Source organism: Pseudophryne corroboree (genome assembly GCF_028390025.1).
Source record: "Pseudophryne corroboree isolate aPseCor3 chromosome 3 unlocalized genomic scaffold, aPseCor3.hap2 SUPER_3_unloc_1, whole genome shotgun sequence".
Lineage (NCBI taxonomy): Eukaryota > Metazoa > Chordata > Amphibia > Anura > Myobatrachidae > Pseudophryne > Pseudophryne corroboree.
Window position 1 is genome coordinate 1,957,951 of NW_026967493.1, and position 20,305 is coordinate 1,978,255.

The 20,305-nt window shown below is 46.5% G+C and overlaps 1 protein-coding gene across 1 annotated transcript in view; it reads left to right on the forward strand.

Annotated features, from left to right (window-relative positions):
- The window catches only part of LOC134983116 (zinc finger protein OZF-like), a 294,499-nt gene that overhangs the window by 52,921 nt on the left and 221,273 nt on the right, over positions 1-20,305 (forward strand). The window contains exon 6 of the mRNA XM_063948835.1: positions 6,046-7,011. Coding sequence (XP_063804905.1) covers positions 6,046-7,011 — 966 coding nt within the window. The remainder of the gene's footprint in view (positions 1-6,045; positions 7,012-20,305) is intronic.

Sequence of the window (20,305 nt, forward strand, 5' to 3'; positions counted from 1 at the left end):
GTGCACTGCAAGTGAGAAATAGGATTGTGGAGACTCTCCTTGTGTCTATCATTCCATCTCTGACCAAGGAGTTTACTGCCACACCCGTTGGTAACCCTTTAGGGTTTTGCTGTTGCCCTTAGCAACAGCATTTCGGGTTCTCTACGTATTAAAACACAACATCTTGCTTTTTCTATCTGAGCAGTTCTAATACAAGGGAGATACCCAGTTCCTTAGCCTCTGGGCTTCTCTGTTCACTTTGTGTGTATTTTGTTACCCTATCACCTTCTGTGTACGTTATGTCATATTCCCCAGTTTGTCTGTGAGTCCATTTGTTTTGCATAACAGTTCAAACACCAGTACATTCCTGCAGACACTGGAGTGTATAACAGTTCTGACACCAGTACTTTCCTGCAGGCACTGGTGTGCATAACATATTCAGCAGCCCAATACTCCTGTTGAAATTTTGTGGGAATATGGAGCATACCCCTCAAAATACGTTGCAACAGGTGGTCGATCAGGTGCAGGTCCTGACTCGACAATTTAATGATTTGTCCATTAAAATGCACACCTCCCAGGCTGCTGGCGGAGCTCCCGCAGCAGCAGCACCTGCAGGGGTTAAGGAGCCGAAAGTAAATCTCCCGGATCGTTTTTCTGGAGATCGCTCGCAGTTCTTTTGTTTCAAGGAGAGCTGCAAGCTATACTTCCGGCTTAGGCCTCAGTCTTCTGGGTCGGAGATTCAGCGGGTGGGCATAGTGATTTCCTTGCTACAAGGAGACCCACAGGTCTGGGCATATGGGTTGCAGCCTGACTGTCCGTCGCTTAAAAGTGTTGATGTTTTTTTTACGGCACTGGGCATGTTGTATGATGACCCTGACAAGACGGCCTCAGCCGAGGCTCAGATTTCGATCCTTAAGCAAGGGCGAAGGCCAGTTGAGGTTTACTGTACGGAGTTTCGGAGGTTGGCCCATGATACCCAGTGGAATGACCCAGCCCTCAGACACCAGTACCGAAGAGGTCTTTCTAACCAGATAAAGGACCAACTGGTACAATATCCCTTGCCTGATAGCTTGGATCAGCTCATGCAGTTATCCATCCGGGTGGATAGACGGCTGAGAGAGCGTAGGCTTGAAAGGGAGACTGAGATTTCCTTCCTTCCCAAGGGAACCTCAGACTCTGAGGAATTTTCTGAGGAGCCTATGCAGATTGGGGCTACCCGCCTCTCCTCGCGTGAGAAGACGCGGAGGAGACAGCAGGGGTTGTGTTTGTACTGTGGAAATAAAGGTCATGTGGTAGTATCATGCCCAGAAAAGCCGGAAAACTTCAGGGCCTGAGGGTGATGGGAAATATCCTGTCAGGCCAGAAGTCAGAATTTCCCAAGAAGACTTTTATCATTCCGGTGACCTTGAAGATCCTCGGTCAAACTGTCAAGACTGAGGCCTTTGTGGACAGTGGGGCCGACGGGGTTTTTATGGACCGCCAATTCGCCCTGAAACACTCTGTTCCCTTAGTACCCTTGGCATCGGAAATTGAGATTTGTGGGTTAAACGGGGAACCATTATCCCAAGGTAAAATTACCTCTTGCACTAGCCAGATTTCTTTGTTTATTGGAGCCACACACTCTGAAAAATTGTCCTTTTATGTGACTGTCTGTACTTTTGCCCCATTGGTGTTGGGGTTACCCTGGTTAAGGGCCCACAATCCTCAATTTGACTGGGTCTCTGGGGAGATTCTTAGTTGGGGTACTGATTGTTTCAGGAGTTGCTTGAGCCTTCCAGTCAGGCTCTCGCAGCTAAGTTTGCCAGGATTGCCAGGGTGTTATGCAGATTTTGCGGACGTGTTCTCCAAAAAAGTTGCAGAGGTACTACCTCCCCATCGCCCCTATGACTGTGCCATTGATTTGTTGCCAAATGCTAAGCTTCCCAAGAGCAGGTTGTACTCCCTGTCACGTCCTGAGACTCAGGCTATGGCAGAGTACATTCAGGAGAACTTGGCTAAGGGATTTATCAGACCTTCACAGTCTCCAGTTGGGTCGGGGTTCTTCTTCGTGGGTAAAAAGGACGGTTCGTTGCGACCCTGCATCGACTTCAGGGAATTGAACCGTATCACGATTAAAAACTCATACCCACTGCCTCTCATTTCGGTCTTGTTTGACCAGCTTCGTACTGCCACCATTTTTTCTAAGATTGACCTACGTGGTGCGTACAATCTAATCAGAATAAGAGAGGGGGATGAATGGAAGACTGCCTTTAATACCCACTCAGGGCATTATGAATATTTGGTGATGCCTTTTGGGCTCTGTAATGCCCCGGCAGTCTTCCAGGATTTCATGAATGATGTGCTCAGGGAATATTTGGATAGATTCTTAGTTGTATACTTAGATGACATCCTAATCTTCTCCCATTCCCTGGAGGAACATCGGAAGCATGTACGCTTAGTCCTCCAGAAACTCAGAGACCACCGGCTTGGGGCGAAGCTGGAGAAGTGCGAATTTGAAGTTCAGCAAATCGCATTTCTAGGATATATTATCTCCCCAGAAGGTTTCCAAATGGAGGGTTCCAAGGTACAGGCAGTCCTGGATTGGGTGCAGCCCACTAGTTTGAAGGCGCTTCAGCGTTTCCTGGGCTTTGCGAATTTTTATAGACGATTTATCGCTGGATTTTCGTCTATAGTGGCGCCCTTGGTGGCACTCACTAAGAAAGGGGCGGATGTTGCTCACTGGTCTTGTGAGGCTAAAGCGGCTTTTGCCCGTCTCAAAAGGGCATTTGTTTCGGCCAAGGTGCTGCGACACCCAGATCCAGAGCGTCCTTTTGTGGTGGAGGTGGATGCCTCTGAGATGGGTATTGGGGCAGTGCTTTCTCAGATGGGAGTGTCTGATAATCGCCTTCATCCCTGTGCTTACTTTTCCCGTAAATTTTCGCCTGCCGAGATGAATTATGACGTGGGTAACCGGGAATTGTTGGCTATTAAGGATGCACTCGAGGAGTGGAGACACTGGCTTGAGGGGGCTAAGTTTGTGGTCTCAATTCTCACTGACCATAAGAATCTGGCATATTTAGAGTCAGCGAAGCGTCTCAATGCCAGGCAGGCACGATGGGCTTTGTTTTTTGCTCGCTTTAATTTTTTGATAACATATCGCCCTGGGTCAAAAAACATCAAGGCTGATGCGCTCTCGCTGAGTTTTGCTCCAATCCAGGAGACCACCGAGGAGCCGTTGCCCATTGTTTCCCCATCATGTATTAAAGTGGGCATTACCCAGGACCTCTTATCATTAGTCCTTAGAGCACAGGAGCAGGCTCCTCCAGACCTTCCGGTAGGTCTTTTGTTTGTGCCTCCTAGGTTAAGACAGCGAGTGTTCCTGGAATTCCATGCCAAGAAGTCGGCAGGTCACCCGGGTATTGCCAGAACTCGGGAGTTGCTATCTAGGGCGGTGTGGTGGCCCTCGGTGGCTAAGGATGTGGATCAGTGGGTTCGGCATGTGACATCTGTGCCCGAAATAAGACTCCTAGAGGGGTTCCTGTTGGCCCATTACATCCACTCTCTATCCCATCTAAGCCATGGACCCACATTTCAATGGATTTTGTGGTGGACTTGCCCAAATCCTCGGGGATGACAGCCATCTGGGTTGTCGTTGACAGGTTTTCGAAGATGGCGCACTTCGTTCCACTGGTTGGGCTGCCATCAGCCAGACGCCTGTCTGAATTATTTATGCTGCATGTTGTGCGTCTCCACGGGTTGCCACTTGATGTGGTCTCTGACCGCGGATCCCAGTTTGTGGCCAAATTCTGGAGGGCATTTTGTTCCGATCTCCAGATTTCTGTCAGCTTGTCATCAGGCTACCATCCGCAGTCTAATGGGCAGACTGAAAGGGTGAACCAGTCCTTGGAGCAGTTCCTCAGGTGTTATGTCTCCAAGTGTCAGACTGACTGGGTTGCTCATCTGTCCATGGCGGAGTTTGCCTATAACAACGCGGCTCACTCTGCTACAGGGATCTCTCCCTTCTTTTGTGTGTATGGGCATCATCCTAAGGCCAATTCTTTTGACCCCCTGGACTCCACGCCTGGTGGTTCCTCTGTGGTTTCGGTCCTTAGAGGTATTTGGCGGAAAGTGAAGAAAGCCCTTGTGTCTGTGTCATTAGTGACCAAAAGGGTTTTTGATAAGCGGAAAAGACCCTGCAGCTTCAAATTAGGAGACTTCGTCTGGTTGTCTACCAAGAATTTGAAGTTGAGACAGCCATCTCATAAGTTAGGCCCCCGGTTCATCGGCCCTTATAAGATCACCAGGGTTATCAATCCGGTGGCATTTCAGTTAGATCTGCCCCGTTCTTTGGGTATCAATAAAACATTTCATTGTTCCCTTTTAAAACGGGCGATTAGTAATCCTTCTTCCAGTGGAAGACCTTCCCCTCTTCTGATACGTGGCCAGAGGGAGTTTGTTGTTGAAAGGATTCTTGACTCCAAGGTGGTTCGGGGTCGGCTGTCATTTTTGGTGCACTGGAAGGGGTATGGCCCGGAGGAGCGGTCGTGGGTGCGCAGTTGTGATCTTCATGCCCCCAGACTGATACGCTCTTTCTTCTCGCAGTTCCCCGATAAACCCGGTGGTAGGGGTTCTTTGACCCCTCGTCAGAGGGGGGGTACTGTTAGGGTCTCCTGCCCTGTGCTGCCACGTCGTCATGGCAACCGGGAGACAAGTGCTAGTGGAGTAACCTGAGCGCAGCTGATACTCCGGTTCGGGTCTTTTGCTGTGCAGTGGTTATAGGCTCTGTGCACGGCAGGGGATCCGGTGCTGGTTTTTGTGCTCACAGTCTGTGAGGTCTGAGTGGGGCGTGGACAGCACCTGCTTTATAAGGCCTCTTTTCAGAGTAAGCAGATGCTGCTGAATCTTTGTTGGTTAGTCAGTTCATGAAAGTTAGCCAGTACTGTGTAGCTTTGTATTTGTTTGTTGCTTACTGCAAATAGGCCTGGGGATTTGGTATTACACTCTGCCAATCCAGACCTAGCAGTAAGACTGGAGTCAGTCATTTAGCTTGCTGGAGTTCTGTTACTACTCTGTGAACTTAGCAAGTTTGCGGCTGTATTCTAAGACTTGCCTGTCTAATCCTGTCTCACTGTGCTAGGTGTCAGGGGTCAGTTTAGTGGCAGTAAGCTAAAACCTGTGCACTGCAAGTGAGAAATAGGATTGTGGAGACTCTCCTTGTGTCTATCATTCCATCTCTGACCAAGGAGTTTACTGCCACACCCGTTGGTAACCCTTTAGGGTTTTGCTGTTGCCCTTAGCAACAGCATTTCGGGTTCTCTACGTATTAAAACACAACATCTTGCTTTTTCTATCTGAGCAGTTCTAATACAAGGGAGATACCCAGTTCCTTAGCCTCTGGGCTTCTCTGTTCACTTTGTGTGTATTTTGTTACCCTATCACCTTCTGTGTACGTTATGTCATATTCCCCAGTTTGTCTGTGAGTCCATTTGTTTTGCATAACAGTTCAAACACCAGTACATTCCTGCAGACACTGGAGTGCATAACAGTTCTGACACCAGTACTTTCCTGCAGGCACTGGTGTGCATAACACAATATACCTTATATAAGGGTTAGTAACATATACAGGTTTACCAGCGTATGGGCACACACATAAAGGAATGCCAAATTACCAATGCTTCCAGGAGTAACGTTAGGAGACATTTCTCTGATCCATCAGCTCATATGACTGATGTTATTGTGAAACTCTAAGTCATATGATCTGTTCCCCATCCATTGTTTTACATTGGTGCTGACATAGGACTTGGCGAGTGACTACATCTCCATTTATACTTCATGGTTAGTTACCAGTACAAGAGAGAGCTATATATAAGTCTTATTATAATATTACATTTGTTATTGTGAGTGTTCTCAGGTGGGTGGACACAATGATAGTCTGAGACACAATATTATAAAGCCTTCATTAAAAGTTATGTTTTAATACACACACATATTTACAATTGTGTCCCAGAAAGTCGTCATCTCCTATTGTTTACAAGATTAATATTGTTACAGAAAATTTCACATTTCCATAATGTATTTTATTTCCAGCAGATGGACACACAAGCAGGAATATCTCAGAAGAACATCTAATGTTATTCCCGGATTGTGAAATGAAAGATAATGACAGGAGACAGGATTCTCCAGGAGCTAATCCCATTAACCCAATTATACATCCATCTTTATCAGATGATCCCCCTGATCATGGGAAATATTCTCCTGATCACTCTGGTATTGGTGCATCTGTTACAGCTCTGACAGTAGATACAGTGTTTCCCTGTTCTATAGATGACAAATGTTTTACACAGAACCCAAAGCCTATTACCCATCAGACAGGTAAGGTAGGTGAGAGGCCATTCCCATGTTCTGAGTGTGGGAAATGTTTTACATACAAATCAGCTCTTGTTACACATCAGCGAAGTCACACAGGGGAGAAGCCATTTCCATGTTCTGAGTGTAGAAAATGTTTTGCACACAAATCAGATCTTGTTAAACATCTGAGAAGTCACACAGGTGAGAATCTATTTTCTTGCTCTGAGTGTGGGAAATGTTTTACACGGAAACCAGATCTTGCTACACATCAACGAAGCCACACTGGTGAAAAGCCATTTCCATGTTCTGAGTGCAGGAAATGTTTTGCACGGAAATCGCATCTTGTTTTACATCAGAGATGTCACACAGGTGAGAAGCCAATTCCGTGTTCTGAGTGTGGGAAATGTTTTACACAGAAATCAAATCTTGTTATACATCAGAGAAGTCACACAGGTGAGAAGCCATTTTCTTGCTCTGAGTGTGGGAAATGTTTTACACAGAAATCACAACTTGTTACACATGAGAGAAGTCACACAGGTGAGAAGCCATTTTCTTGCTCTGAGTGTGGGAAATGTTTTACACAGAAATCACAACTTGTTACACATGAGAGAAGTCACACAGGTGAGAAGCCATTTTCTTGCTCTGAGTGTGGGAAATGTTGTTTAAGTAAATCACAGCTTGTTACGCATCACAGAAGTCACACAGGTGAGAAGCCATTTTCTTGCTCTGAGTGTGAGAAATGTTTTACTCGGAAATCACAACTTGTTAGACATCAGCGAAGTCACACAGTTGAGAAGCCATTTCCTTACTCTGAAAAATAAATCAGCTCTTGTTGCACACAATAGACATCACTCGGGTGAGGAACCATTTTAATCTTCTGGAGTATATGTATCATTGCCATGCGTTGTTCTTCAAGGTTCTTATCCTATCTCCTATGTTTTTTGCAATATACATGCTACTGCAGGGTAAAATAATCAGATGTCATGCCCTCATCTACCACTGCTATGCAGATGACCTGTCTTTTGCTCCGGGTACTGAGAACCCAGTACAGATCCTAAATGGTTGTCTAGCTGAGCTCCATGTGTGGGTGATGCCAGTCGGATGTGACTCAGTCCTGGTGAAACAGGTTCTTATGATAGAAGCTCACCAACAAATGGCAGGGCTACAGCTCAGCTTTGCAAACTAACCAGACATTTACACTTGGGGGTTCAGAGTTACAAAATGCTGATTATGTGCGGGATCTTGGTGTCCTGGATGGTGGAGTGACACTTAGACATCAGGTATCCGCCACAATCAGATCCTCATCTGAGGAACATAGCCAGGCTCCAGCACTTATTTCCCTCAGAAGATCTACCTATACTCATACATGCACTTGTATCATTACGCAGAGACTACTGCAATGTCCTCTACCTGGGTCTCCCAGCAAAAGAATTACGCTGCTTGTAGCTTATACAGAATGCAGCAGCTAGGCTGTTACCTAACCAGCCCGTTCCTGCCACATAGCACCCATTCTCCGCTCCCTTCACCGGCTGCCTGTAAGATGGTGACTATTACATAATCTGCTTACTGACTCTCCCAGCCCTACATGACCAGGTCCAAGGAACAAGAAGCTGCTTCTGCCTCCTTACTGCCATGCTTGCTTCCATCTGCAGATGAAGGACTGTTACCAGCAGTACCAAGAATCCCCAAGCAGTGCTGAGATGTCAGGGGGGAGACAGGGCAAGTGGCACTATTGCTGTAGAGGGGGCTGTCGGCTGCACTGTTTGTTGGTAATATCCCCAAGCAGCGCTGAGGTGGCAGAGGGGGACAGGGTGGCTGGCAGTAGTGGGGGAAGATGGGTGGCAGTAGTAGGGGGAGACAGGGCAGGTGGCAGTAGTAGGGGGAAGACAGGGTGGTGGCAGTAGTGGGGGGAGTCAGGACGGGTTGCAGTAGTGGGGGGGAGAAAGGGTGGGTGGCAGTAGTGGGGGGAGAAAGGGTGGGTGGCAGTAGTGGGGGAGACGGGGCGGGTGGTAGTAGTGGAAGGAGACGGGGTGGGTGGCAGTAGTGGGGGGAGATGGGGCGGGTGGCAGTAGTGGGGGAGACAGGGTGGTGGCAGTAGTAGGGGGGAGACAGGGCGGGTGGTAGTAGGGGGAGAAAGGGTGGGTAGCAGTAGTGGGGGAGACAGGGCGGTTGGTAGTAGTGGAAGGAGACGAGGTGGGTGGCAGTAGTGGGGGGAGATGGGGCGGGTGGCAGTAGTGTGGGAGACAGGGTGGTGGCAGTAGTAGGGGGGAGACAGGGCGGGTGGTAGTAGGGGGAGAAAGGGCGGGTGGTAGTAGTGGAAGGAGACGGGGTGGGTGGCAGTAGTGGGGGGAGACGGGGCGGGTGGTAGTAGTGGAAGGAGACGGGGTGGGTGGCGGTAGTGGGGGGAGATGGGGCAGGTGGCAGTAGTGGGGGGAGATGGGCTGGTGGCAGTAGTGGGGGAGATGGGGTGGGTGGCAGGAGTGAGGGGAGATAGGGCGAGTGGCAGTAGTAGAAGGAGACGAGGTGGGTGGCAGTAGTGAGGGAGACTGGGTGGTGGCAGTAGTAGGGGGAGAAAGGGTGAGTGGCAGTAGTGGAAGGAGACGGGTGGGTGGCAGTAGTAGGGGGAGACGGGGCGGGTGGTAGAAGTGGAAGGAGACGGGGTGGGTGGCAGTAGTGGGGGGAGATGGGGCGGGTGGCCGCAGTGCAGTACCAGGGGCTGCTGGAGGCAGTAAAGAGGTGTATGGGTCACGCACAGAACCAGTTGATAATTAGACTTAATGATGATTATGCTTCCGTATTGCTAATTAATCCCTTGTATGTGTTAATGTATTGTTATTTGCTGTGTCAGCCTTTATGTGTGTTCTTTGTAATAATCCTGGAAGTATAGGTGCTACCGACCTCATATAATTTGAATTAATTTGCAAAAAATGAGTATAAGATATGAGGTCCACTCTGGAAGCTTATAGGGGGTTAATCAAAGATGAACGCAGATGTGACATCACGCAGCCCCCCGGAAACCGGTCCCGGCCCCCCCACGTTCACCCCTCAGGGATGCGACCGCAGTGTGTGTGTGTATGCGGCCGCTATGCATGTGCATTTTGCCACCACCAGGAAACTGCGCTGCGGGACGCTCTGAATGACCCCCATAGGCTGTTGTGCATAGAGTAAAGTCTTTTTTAAGACTAAAATATAGATAGACAAAAATGTGTGTATTAAAGATATAAAATAAAGTAGTTTAAAAGCAAAAGCGTATCGGTGCGATTTTGGTTATGTCCGATTTTGACAGCTCATTTGAATAGTGGGATGATATTACGGATGGGGGGTGTTCTCTTTCTGTGTAAATAGTTTTATCATTTGTTGGTTTTAAATAAATTATGTCTGTTCAAATAATCTGTTTCTGTTTTTACTTGTAGGTGAATTAGGGTTGTTGTATTTTTCAAAATAAACTTATCTGACCTTGCCTGGAAATGTACATGTATGAAGGTATGGGAGATACCTGCTGCAGTCCCCTACTTACATTTGGGAGGTGCAGTTGTTTTGGGGAATTAGCAGCAAATATTAAATGATACATTGGCTCCATAACATCTTGCTGACCCTCAGATTTTTACAAAAGTATTTTACACAAAATGACGTTTGCATTAACAACCATTAATCAAACAAGAAAAATGTATATATATTTTTTTTAAATTTTATATATAACAAAAAATGGAAGAAAATCGCCAATTCTGGCCTGGATTAATTGACTCCATCACGAGAACAAGTGCCTTTTTTGCAAGGCCTATGCCAACAGTACACAGTAGAGGAATCGGGCATACCCCACAGGCTATCAGTGCTGCCACCATACACTGAGAAGATAAAGTGCAGATTTCTGAACAGTGGGGGTAATTCTGAGTTGATCGCAGCAGAAATTCTGTTAGCAACTGGGCAAAACCATGTGCAGTGCAGGGGAGGCAGATATAACATGTGCAGAGAGAGTGAGATTTAAGTGTGGTGAGTTCAATCTGCAATCTAATTTGCAGTGTAAAAATGAAGCAGCCAGTATTACCCTGCACAGAAATAAAATAACCCACCCAAATCTAACTCTCTCTGCACATGTCCTATCTGCCTCCCCTACAGTCCACATGGTTTTGCCCAGTTGCTAACAGAATTCCTGCTGCGATCAACTTGGAATTACCCCCCAGTGCTTTTAGAAGGAACACAAGAAGTGCATAGATCACAATGATCAGATGTCCGGGACAATGAGGTCAAGAAACCAACGCTGACTAGGCGGAGGTTGGATCTATCTAAGCTCACAACAGGGATGGCCAAATGGATAGACGACTTCCCAGACACCGATCTTCTGACGGTGATTCGGTGGTGTGGTTTACTAAATAAACAACTATTCTCATCTTCCTATGCAGAGATGCACTTTAAGATATTACATAGAGCCTACTACACCCTGAGACTTAGGTTCCTCACTGGAGTATCTGACAACTCTTTATGTTTTAAATGTAACTCCCCCGATGCCGATATTATTCATTGTCTCTGGACATGCCCGGTAGTACAGTCATTTTGGATGGCAGTCCAAACCTATATTAATGTGGAACTTCGCATCTCCTTTAATATCACTATGGCCTGGGCTTTCTGGAACTCCGTGGAGTCTCAGGATCCCCCAGAAATTGCTGTTGGCTCGTGTGGCCGCTGCAGCAAAGAAAACTATTCTATCCCAATGGATACATTCGGAGCGGATACCCCTTTCCCTCATGTTACCACGTTTAACGTATCTCTACCAAATGGACTGGGTTGATTGTTCCCCGGATGTGGAGTCCCGCGCCCCAAAATGTTTTGCCATTTGGTTACCCTACCTACATACGCTGCCAACTGCTACCAGGGAATATGTACGCAGAGTAGTCAGGTTAACAACGTGGTATAATACGGAATCTCTCATTCAAGGCTCACTACCCTTCTAAATCTGTAACTGTTATTGCATTCCCCCGTTTGATATGTATATGGTTGATTGTCCTCTTAACCTTGCCTATACTAACTAATGTTTCTCTAACGTCCTAGTGGATGCTGGGGACTCCGTCAGGACCATGGGGAATAGCGGCTCCGCAGGAGACAGGGCACAAAAGCAAGCTTTTAGGATCACATGGTGTGTACTGGCTCCTCCCCCTATGACCCTCCTCCAAGCCTCAGTTAGGTTTTTGTGCCCGTCCGAGCAGGGTGCAATCTAGGTGGCTCTCTTAAAGAGTTACTTAGAAAAAGTTTTTAGGTTCTTTATTTTCAGTGAGTCCTGCTGGCAACAGGCTCACTGCATCGAGGGACTTAGGGGAGAGATTTTCAACTCACCTGCGTGCAGGATGGATTGGATTCTTAGGCTACTGGACATAGCTCCAGAGGGAGTCGGAACACAGGGCTCGCCCTGGGGTTCGTCCCGGAGCCGCGCCGCCGACCCCCCTTGCAGATGCTGAAGATTGAAGAGGTCCGGAACCAGGCGGCAGAAGACTTTCAGTCTTCATCAGGTAGCGCACAGCACTGCAGCTGTGCGCCATTGTTGTCAGCACACTTCACACAGCGGTCACGGAGGGTGCAGGGCGCGGGGGGGGGCGCGGGGGGGGGGGCGCCCTGGGCAGCAATGTATAATACCTGTATGGCGAAAAATACATCACATATAGCCCTTGAGGCTATATGGATGTATTTAACCCCTGCCAGATATCACAAACTCCGGAGAAGAAGCCCGCCGAAAAGGGGGCGGGGCCTATTCTCCTCAGCACACAGCGCCATTTTCCCTCACAGAAATGCTGGTGGGAAGGCTCCCATGCTCTCCCCTGCACTGCACTACAGAAACAGGGTTAAAACAGAGAGGGGGGGCACTGATTTGGCGATATGAATATATATTAAAATGCTATAAGGGAGGAACACTTATATAAAGGTTGTCCCTGTATAATTATAGCGTTTTGGTGTGTGCTGGCAAACTCTCCCTCTGTCTCCCCAAAGGGCTAGTGGGTCCTGTCCTCTATCAGAGCATTCCCTATGTGTGTGCTGTATGTCGGTACGTGTGTGTCGACATGTATGAGGAAAATGTTGGTGAGGAGGCGGAGCAAATTGCCTGTAATGGTGATGTCACTCTCTAGGGAGTCGACACCGGAATGGATGGCTTATTTATGGAATTACGTGATAATGTCAACACGCTGCAAGCCGGTTGACGACATGAGACGGCCGGCGAACAAATTAGTACCTGTCCAGGCGTCTCAAACACCGTCAGGGGCTGTAAAACGCCCATTTACCTCAGTCGGTCGACACAGACCCAGACACGGACACTGATTTCAGTGTCGACGGTGAAGAAACAAACGTATTTTCCTTTAGGGCCACACGTTAAGGGCAATGAAGGAGGTGTTACATATTTCTGATACTACAAGTACCACAAAAAAGGGTATTATGTGGGATGTGAAAAAACTACCTGTAGTTTTTCCTGAATCAGATAAATTAAATGAAGTGTGTGATGATGCGTGGGTTTCCCCCGATAGAAAATTATTGGCGGTATACCCTTTCCCGCCAGAAGTTAGGGCGCGTTGGGAAACACCCCTTAGGGTGGATAAGGCGCTCACATGCTTATCAGAACAAGTGACGGTACCATCTACAGATAGGGCCGTACTTAAGGAGCCAGCTGATAGGAGGCTGGAAAATATCCTAAAAAGTATACACACACATGCTGGTGTTATACTGCGACCAGCGATCGCCTCAGCCTGGATGTGCAGAGCTGAGGTGGCTTGGTCGGATTCCCTGACTAAAAATATTGATACCCTTGACAGGGACAGTATTTTATTGACTATAGAGCATTTAAAGGATGCATTTCTATATATGCGAGATGCGCAGAGGGATATTTGCACTCTGGCATCAAGAGTAAATGCGATGTCCATATCTGCAAGAAGATGTTTATGGACACGACAGTGGTCAGGTGATGCAGATTCCAAACGGCACAAAGATGTATTGCCGTATAAAGGGGAGGAGTTATTTGGGGTCGGTCCATGGGACCTGGTGGCCACGGCAACTGCTGGAAAATCCACAGTTTTTTACCCTAAGTCACATCTCTGCAGAAAAAGACACAGTCTTTTCAGCCTCAGTCCTTTTCGTCCCTATAAGAGTCATATCTGCCCAGGGATAGAGGAAAGGGAAGAAGACTGCAGCAGGCAGCCCATTCCCAGGAACAGAAGCCCTCCACCGCTTCTACCAAGTTCTCAGCATGACGCTGGGACCGTACAGGACCCCTGGATCCTACAAGTAGTATCCAAGGGGTACAGATTGGAATGTCGAGACGTTTCCCCCTCGCAGGTTCCTGTAGTCTGCTGTACCAATGTCTCCCTCCGACAGGGAGGCAGTATTGAAAACAATTCACAAGCTGTATTCCCAGCAGGTGATAATAAAATTACCCCTCCTACAACAAGGAAAGGGGTATTATTCCACAATATATGGTGGTACTGAAGCCAGAAGGCTAGGTGAGACCTATTCTAAATCTGAAATATTTGAACACTTACAAAGGTTCAAATCCAGATGGAGTCACTCAGAGCAGTGATAGCGAACCGGGAAGAATGGGACTATATGGTGTCCCGGGACATCAGGGATGCTTACCTCCATGTCCCAAAAATTTGCCTTTCTCACCAAGGGTACCTCAGGTTCGTGGTACAGAACTGTCACTATCAGTTTCAGACGATGCCGTTGAATTGTCCAAGGCACCCCGGGTCCTTACCAAGGTAATGACCGAAATGAGGATTCGTCTTCAAAGAAAATGGACGACCTCCTGATAAGAACAAGGTCCAGAGAACAGTTGGAGGTCGGAGTAGCACTATCTCAAGTAGTTCTACGACAGCACGGGTGGATTCTAAATATTCCAAAACCGCAGTTGTTCCGACGACACGTCTGCTGGTCCTAGGGATGATTCTGGACACAGTCCAGAAAAAGGTGTTTCTCCCGGAGGAGAAAGCCAGGGAGTTATCCGAGCTAATCGGGATCCTCCTAAAACCAGGAAAAGTGTCAGTGCATCATTGCACAAGAGTCCTGGTAAAAATGGTGGCTTATTACGAAGCGATTCCATTCGGCAGATTTCACGCAAGAACTCTTCAGTGGGATCTGCTGGAAAAATGGTCCGGATCGCATCTTCAGATGCATCAGCGGATAACCCTATATCCAAGGACAAGGGTGTCTCTCCTGTGGTGATTACAGAGTGCTCATCTTCTAGAGGGCCGCAGATTCGGCATTCAGGGTTGGATGCTGGTGACCACGGAGGCCAGCCTGAGAGGCTGGGGAGCAGTCACACAGGGAAAAAATTCCCAGGGAGGGTGATCAAGTCTGGAGAATTCTCTCCACATAAATATACTGGAGCTAAGAGCAAATTTATAATGCTCTAAGCTTAGCAAGACCTCTGCTTCAAGGACAGCCGGTATTGATCCAGTGGGACAACATCACGGCAGTCGCCCACGTAAACAGAAAGGGCGACACAAGAAGCAGGAGGGCAGTGGCAAAACTGCAAGGATTTTTCGCTAGGCGGAAAATCATGTGATAGCACTGTCAGCAGTGTTCATTCTGGGAGTGGACGACTGGGAAGCAGACTTCCTCAGCAGGCACGACCTCCACCCGGGAGAGTGGGAACTTCATCGGGAAGTTTTCCGCATGATTGTGAACCGTTGGGAAAGACCAAAGGTGGACATGATGGCGTCCCGCCCGAACAAAAAACGGGACAGGTATTGCGCCAGGTCACGAGACCTTCAGGCGATAGCTGTGGACGTCCTGGTAACACCGTGGGTGTAACAGTCGGTGTATGTGTTTCCTCCTCTGCTTCTCATAACCAAGGTATTGAGAATTATAAGACGTAGAGGAGTAAGAACTATACTCGTGGCTCCGGATTGGCCAAGAGGGACTTGGTACCCGGAACTTCAAGAGATGCTCACAGAGGATTAATGGCCTCGGGAGCTAAGAAGGGACTTGCTTCAGCAAGTACCATGTCTGTTCCAAGACTTGCCGCGGCTGCGTTTGACGGCATGGCGGTTGAACGCCGGATCCTAAGGGAAAAGGCATTCCGGAAGAGGTCATACCTACCCTGGTCAAAGCCAGGAAGGAGGTGACCGCACAACGTTATCACCACATGTGGTGAAAATATGTTGCGTGGGTGAGGCCAGGAAGGCCCCACGAAGAAATTTCAACTAGGTCGATTTCTGCACTTCCTGCAAACAGGAGTGTCTATGAGCCTCAAATTGGGGTCCATTAAGGTTCAAGTTTCGGCCCTGTAGATTTTCTTCCAGAAAGAATTGGCTTCAGTTCCTGAAGTCCAGACGTTTGTCAAGGGAGTATTGCATATACAGCCCCTTTTGTGCCTCCAGTGGCACCGTGGGATCTCAACGTAGTGTTGGGATTCCTCAAATCATATTGGTTTGAACCGCTCAAATCTGTGGATTTGAAATATCTCACATGGAATGTGACCATGCTGTTGGCCCTGGCCTCGGCCAGGCGATTGTCAGAATTGGCGGCTTTCTCTTACAAAAGCCCATATTTGATTTTCCATTTGGACAGGGCAGAACTGCGGACTCGTCCCCAATTTCTTCCTAAGGTGGTGTCAGCGTTTCACCTGAAACAACCTATTGTGGTGCCTGCGGCTACTAGGGACTTGGAGGACTCCAAGTTGCTAGACGTTGTCAGGGCCCTGAAAATATATATATATATATATATATAATTCCAGGACGGCTGGAGTCAGAAAGTCTGACTTGCTGTTTATATTGTATGCACCCAAAAAAGCTGGGTGCTCCTGCTTCTAAGCAGACTATTGCTCGTTGGATTTGTAGTACAATTCAGCTTGCACATTCTGTGGCAGGCCTGCCACAGCCAAAATCTGTAAAGGCCCATTCCACAAGGAAGGTGGGCTCATCTTGGGCGGCTGCCCGAGGGGTCTCGGCATTACAACTTTGCCGAGCAGCTACGTGGTCAGGGGAGAACACGTTTGTAAAATTTTACAAATTTGATACTCTGGCTAAAGAGGACTTGGAGTTCTCTCATTCGGTGCTGCAGAGTCATCCGCACTCTCCCGTCCGTTTGGGAGCTTTGGTATAATCCCCATGGTCCTGACGGAGTCCCCAGCATCCACTAGGACGTTAGAGAAAATAAGAATTTACTTACCGATAATTCTATTTCTCGTAGTCCGTAGTGGATGCTGGGCGCCCATCCCAAGTGCGGATTGTCTGCATTACTTGTACATAGTTATTGTTACAAAAAATCGGGTTATTATTGTTGTGAGCCATCTTTTTTAAGAGGCTACTTCTTTGTTATCATACTGTTAACTGGGTTCAGATCACAAGTTGTACGGTGTGATTGGTGTGGCTGGTATGAGTCTTACCCGGGATTCAAGATCCTTCCTTATTGTGTACGCTCGTCCGGGCACAGTACCTAACTGAGGCTTGGAGGAGGGTCATAGGGGGAGGAGCCAGTACACACCATGTGATCCTAAAAGCTTGCTTTTGTGCCCTGTCTCCTGCGGAGCCGCTATTCTCCATGGTCCTGACATAGTCCCCAGCATCCACTACGGACTACGAGAAATAGAATTATCGGTAAGTAAATTCTTATTTTTGGTTCAGCTTTTTGATTGATAATCTCTGTACACCGCAGTGATTGATGTATTCTCGCAAACATTGTGACATATGACCTGTATTTTATTACATGCTCCCTTCTCAATAAATATATATTTTAAAAAAAAGAAACCAACGCTGTGGTACTAATGCCCTCAATACAGGTCACTTGGAGCAAGAGACTAGGGCAAGGGCAACAAAAATTTTTTAAACAAAAAAAAAAAACGAATTTCATTTTAAAAATGAGGATCGTCCAGTACAGAGGACTGTACTCAGCATGTCTAAGTACGTGCCACTGGACAAAGTGCTGGTATGGGTGGAGGGTGGGCTGTATGGGTCCTGGCGGAAAACAGCTCGATTGTTGAGGGTTTCCTGGTGCATAATGCATGGGTTGGTGATGTGGGTAGGTGGGTGGGGGCACATTTGGGAGACAGTACCTGGCAGGTGATGTTATCCTCATCAAGAGATTTGTCATTTGCACATGAGGTAGTATCAAGAACCAGACGCTTGTAGATCTTCTTTTGATCCTCCTTCATCAGTCACATCTCCGCCGCGATGTAATTGCCAAAAGTTTGCTCCAAGTCTGGGGGCTATTAAGAACCTCCTCCGCGTGAGTAAAAACCTGTTGTGAGCTGGACAATGGCAGAAGTGGGCTTCATGGACGACCTCTGCTGTTTCGGGGGTCGTGGCTGTGGGGTTGGGTTGTCCACTTCAGTTACCTCACTCATGGAAGGCTCTGCTTCCTGGTCCAGTGTAATATCCTGCAGTATAAAACAAAAATGAACTCCATGTAAAAATATGTGGGTGCAATACATTACAAATGTGTGTGTACTTACCAGATCCAGTCTCTCCGATGCCTCCTCTTCCACAAGAGTGGGAGAAACCGGATCCAGATTACACTGTGACCTTATCCTTGGCTCTTGCTCCAAAGTGAATTTCATGAGGTCATAATACCACAGTGTTGGCTTCTAAACCTCATCCGTCCTGGCTCCTGAATGCTGTGATACCATGTACTTCTTGTGCTCCTACATAAACACTGTTCGGAAATTTGCAATCTTCTTTAACCACTTTAGGGCTGCAGCACTGTTCCTGGCTCTACTGTACCTGATAATCTGTTCATATGCCCGATTCCTCTTTGTCCTGTTGGCATAGTCTACACTTATTACGCAGTATTATTGGGCAGTATGGATGGTGTAATGGTTAGCATTACTGCCTCACAGCACTGAGGTCATGGGTTCAATTCCCACCATGGCCCTAACTGTGTGGAGTTTGTATATTCTCCCCGTACTTGCGTGGGTTTCCTCCGGGTACTCCGGTTTCCTCCCACAATCCAAAAATATACTGGTAGGTTAATTGGCTCCCAACAAAATTAACCCTAGATTGAATGTGTCTGTGTGTACATGTGATAGGGGATATAGATTGTAAGCTCCACTGCGGCAGGGACTGATGTGAATGGCCAAATATTCTCTGTAAAGCGCTGCGGAATATGTGTGCGCTATATAAATAACTGGTAATAAGTAAATAAATAAATTACGCGCCACAGGCACTCGTGATTCAATTCAATTAATCCAGACCAGAATTTGTGATTTTCCTCTACTGACATCTCTGTGGGTAAAATACTAAATACAATGTAACTACAAAGTACAAGTGTAATGAACATACCTATGTCATACATCCTGTATAATAAAGCACAAGCAGCAACTTGAATTATGAGCAACCAGCTGAAATTGAAACCCATCTGCAGCGCTGTTACACATTATTACACATCTGTGATGCCCATTACACACTATTACGTCCATTACACATTGTTACATACGATACCCATTACACATTATTACACACAATAATTATTACACATCCATAATACCCATTACACATTATTACACATCGTAATGCCCATTACATATTATGCTGCACACCGTAATGCCCATTACACATTATTACACACTATAATGCCCATTACACATTATTACACACTGTAATACCCATTACACATTTATAAACACTGTTAGGCCCATTACACATTATTACACATCGTAATGCCCATTACATATTATGCTGCACACCGTAATGCCCATTACACATTATTACACACTATAATGCCCATTACACATTATTACACACTGTAATACCCATTACACATTTATAAACACTGTTAGGCCCATTACACATTATTACACATCGTAATGCCCATTACACATTATGCTGCACACCGTAATGCCCATTACACATTATTACACACTATAATACCCATTACACATTATTACACACTGTAATACCCATTACACATTTATAAACACTGTTAGGCCCATTACACGTTATTACACATCGTAATGCCCATTACACATTATGCTACACACTGTAATGCCCATTACACATTATTACACACCATAATGCCCATTACACATTATTACACACTGTAATGCCCATTACCCATTATTACATACCGTAATGCAGATTACACATTATTACACACTGTAATGCCCCTCACACATTATTACACAACGTAATGCAGATTACACATTATTACACACGGTAATGCAGATTACACATTATTACACACTGTAATGCCCCTCACACATTATTATACAGCGTAATGCAGATTACACATTATTACACACTGTAATGCCCCTCACACATTATTACACAACGTAATGCATATTACACATTATTACACACGGTAATGCAGATTACACATTATTACACACTGTAATGCCCCTCACACATTATTACACACGGTAATGCAGATTACACATTATTACACACTGTAATGCCCCTCACACATTATTACACACGGTAATGCAGATTACACATTATTACACACTGTAATGCCCCTCACACATTATTACACACGGTAATGCAGATTACACATTATTACACACTGTAATGCCCCTCACACATTATTACACACGGTAATGCAGATTACACATTATTACACACTGTAATGCCCCTCACACATTATTACACAACGTAATGCACATTACACATTATTACACACTGTAATGCCACTCACACATTATTACACACTGTAATGCCCCTCACACATTATTACACAACGTAATGCACATTACACATTATTACACACGGTAATGCAGATTACACATTATTACACACTGTAATGCCCCTCACACATTATTACACACGGTAATGCAGATTACACATTATTACACACTGTAATGCCCCTCTCACATTATTACACAACGTAATGCACATTACACATTATTACACACGGTAATGCAGATTACACATTATTACACACTGTAATGCCCCTCACACATTATTACACAATGTAATGCACATTACACATTATTACACACTGTAATGCCACTCACACATTATTACACACTGTAATGCCCCTCACACATTATTACACAACGTAATGCACATTACACATTATTACACACGGTAAT